Raw genomic sequence first — 2,868 nt, forward strand, 5'->3', positions numbered from 1 at the left:
TTGGATTCTACTTTCGACTTTCTACGTTTCCATCTACCAACCAACTACCCTGTAAAATAAATTGATATACCTTATAATGTTAGGCATAGTATAATGCTAAATTTGATTTATGAGACTATACTTGCCTCCGATATGGATTTTTTAAAATATACATAATATATATTTTTATGAGTTTAAAGAGATCAAAGAACTTCTTTACTTTCATAAATTATGTTGAAATTAACGTTAATGAAATTGAAACAAGAGTATAAATTTTAATTTAACATTTATAAAGGATCATATCACATAAGAGTGAATCATAATATCGAAAATATAATTTGTAATCCTTTTTCCTTTCGTCATTCATCCCTGTTAAAGTGACTTGATCTCAACGCAGCCATGCTTTTTCTCCTTTCCCTTGTTATTCTTCTAAGAACTTCCTACAGCGAATCCAAAATTCCATGCAAGACAGATCTTGACTGTCCAAAATATGGCTACTGCCACGTTTTACCTCCCCTTGTCTCCCATTGTATTCCTACAGTTCTTTCCAATTTGAAATGTGTGTCTGTTGCACCCAATGGAGTTATTTTTGCAAATCACACCATTTGTTTGGAGCTTGGAAAAACTTTGGTAAGCTCTAAAATTTATTTATTGTGATAGAATCAGTAGTTTTTTTTTTTGTAGAAACCTGATTCGAATGAGTTGTATATGACTGAGCGTTGTATACTAGTGGAGACACCCAGAGGGTAAGTAACTTCTAAGATAATACCAATAACTTGGATCAAATTAATGATGATTCCCTTAGACGTAATTATACATGCGGTCTTAGTTACTACAATCCTTGCCCAGATACATTTGACAACTCAGGTACATTATTGAAAACAGAGGATTGTCCCAATCACTTTAAGTAAGTAGATTGCTTAACTTTACAGGATTGACTAGATAAGTTCCGACTAAATTAAAGGTGACTAAAAATTTACTTACAGAAAGTAGCGAGAATGCGTTATTTGGATGTGTATTAACATGTGTTTAAAAACTTATTTGTTATTTCATACCATAGGATCAAAAATAGGCAAAAGATGCAATTATTGAATTAACTTGCTCCGGTAACTATCCTACTGCAATCAAGAGCTTGAATGATTACCCATACAACACAATTTAATATACCTAAATTACTAAAAAAGGGATGACATCAGTTTAAAAAAACTCCACAAGTCAAAGTGTGACAAAAATAGGAACCCTAAATCTGTTGCTGACTTATAAAAGTATATCAGGTCAACTCATGATATCATATTACCAATAAAGACCATTCATGCTGTTAAAATACCTCTGACTGTTTATCCATTTGGTCTCGAAGATGAAGTCCTACATGCAGATAAATTCAAAAGTTTCATGGAGTCTCAAATAGTTGAAAACTGTTCAACAAAATGACAAATTATCTTCTTCAAGTTTTCATATGAAATAGGTCGTGAACAGATGTACTGAATGGTCAATAGATAGCAAAAGTGGGAAATGATGTATCTCACATTTTAGACACAAAGTTTCCAGTCTTCATAATTATTTCATTGGGAGCATAGGCACTGAGGTGATAACACTCTTGTGGATAACTTGAATGCCTGTAAGTCTTTTTGACTAAGTATTGAGTGAATGAATACTGCGGAAGTTGATCATACTGAATAAATGTATAATTTTATATATCTGTCATTCATTATTATCAATTATTTGCACTTTTTTGCTCAAGATTGAGTTTTATAAACGTGTTAAGAATAGTTCGGAATTTATCTAATCAAACCTGTATATTAAATGATCAAATCATATTCTCCATATACATGTTTAATTTTAGTTGTGATGAAGTTCAATTCAAGGATGGGTATTTGAGGGTGTGTCGTCCAGACCTGATGGAACTGGATGGATTGGATGTCAATTGCAAAAATAACTTTGATTGTGGATACTCAAATATATATTTAGCGTGGAGAACGTGCGATAGAGGGAAATGCGTTTTGGATCTTGAGAAAAAGTTCCGAAGACACAAGGAGTTATAAAAGACATATCACGCAAGGAGAAAGTTTTAGTGAAGCGTTATGTAGTTACTTTAGTGTATATAATAAATTTTGAGTGCTTTAAACTGTTGGTCACCTATTTTTCCAAAAAATAATTGTGAAATATGTAATTTACTTTATTAATAGGAATGTATGCAATTATTCAATATCAATAAAAATGGTATACAAAACAATTACACATGTAAAATTTGTATAAAAGTTTAAGAATATTCGAAAGAAACCAATCATCATTTCAATCCTGACCATTCAATTTTGAAATCCTTTTGGCCTCTTAAGTTTTAATTTTAATATAAGTTATTTTCATATTTTTGTGAATATTATCATTATCTTTAGGAACTAAATTTGTTACTATGCAGTTGAAAATTTGACTGTCTATCAGTGGTATAAACCAATCAAACATTGCTCCATATTGTTCAACATCAAAAATTAACAGGAAGTGTAGGTCTTCTGCTATTAGTTTTAAAAAAATTGATAGAAATATTCTTTTGGATTTTTTTGTTGAAGATATTATTTTCTCGAATAAAGGTCAGTTGTTATCAATTCATGAAAATATTGAATAAAAAACGTACATGGTATGAAAATCAAACATTACACAGACTTTTTAGACTTTGATGCCTTGTAACCACTATAAATTATGGAATGGAACAGTTCGTTACCATATCTATGTAAGGACTAATGAATAAACCTTGGACCTATAAAAAAGAATTAACGATTTTTGTTTTGTTTTTACTATATAGTTAGTAGGACTGGTACGGTACACTAAAACCACGGTTTGGTACAAACTCTGTCACAGCCTTCACGGTATGTAGTTCGTTACGGTATAATAGTA

The 2,868-nt window shown here is 30.9% G+C and overlaps 1 protein-coding gene across 1 annotated transcript; it reads left to right on the forward strand.

The window, feature by feature from the left end:
• The first annotated feature begins 289 nt into the window (after positions 1-289).
• LOC121116282 (uncharacterized) lies at positions 290-2,212 on the forward strand. Its single transcript, XM_040710526.2, has 4 exons — positions 290-609; positions 664-725; positions 785-886; positions 1,823-2,212. The coding sequence occupies exons 1-4, from the start codon at positions 379-381 to the stop codon at positions 2,019-2,021; spliced, it is 594 nt and encodes a 197-aa protein (XP_040566460.1). The 5' UTR covers positions 290-378; the 3' UTR covers positions 2,022-2,212.
• Positions 2,213-2,868: the final 656 nt, after the last annotated feature.

The sequence above is a fragment of the Lepeophtheirus salmonis genome, chromosome 4 (assembly GCF_016086655.4).
Source record: "Lepeophtheirus salmonis chromosome 4, UVic_Lsal_1.4, whole genome shotgun sequence".
Taxonomy (NCBI): domain Eukaryota; kingdom Metazoa; phylum Arthropoda; class Copepoda; order Siphonostomatoida; family Caligidae; genus Lepeophtheirus; species Lepeophtheirus salmonis.

Bases quoted from the DNA above. Each gene is read 5' to 3' on its own strand.
- LOC121116282 (XM_040710526.2), top strand. From the start codon at position 379: ATGCTTTTTCTCCTTTCCCTTGTTATTCTTCTAAGAACTTCCTACAGC. The intron at 726-784 runs GTAAGTAACTTC...TGATTCCCTTAG, and splicing joins CTAGTGGAGACACCCAGAGG to ACGTAATTATACATGCGGTC. The intron at 887-1,822 runs GTAAGTAGATTG...GTTTAATTTTAG, and splicing joins GATTGTCCCAATCACTTTAA to TTGTGATGAAGTTCAATTCA.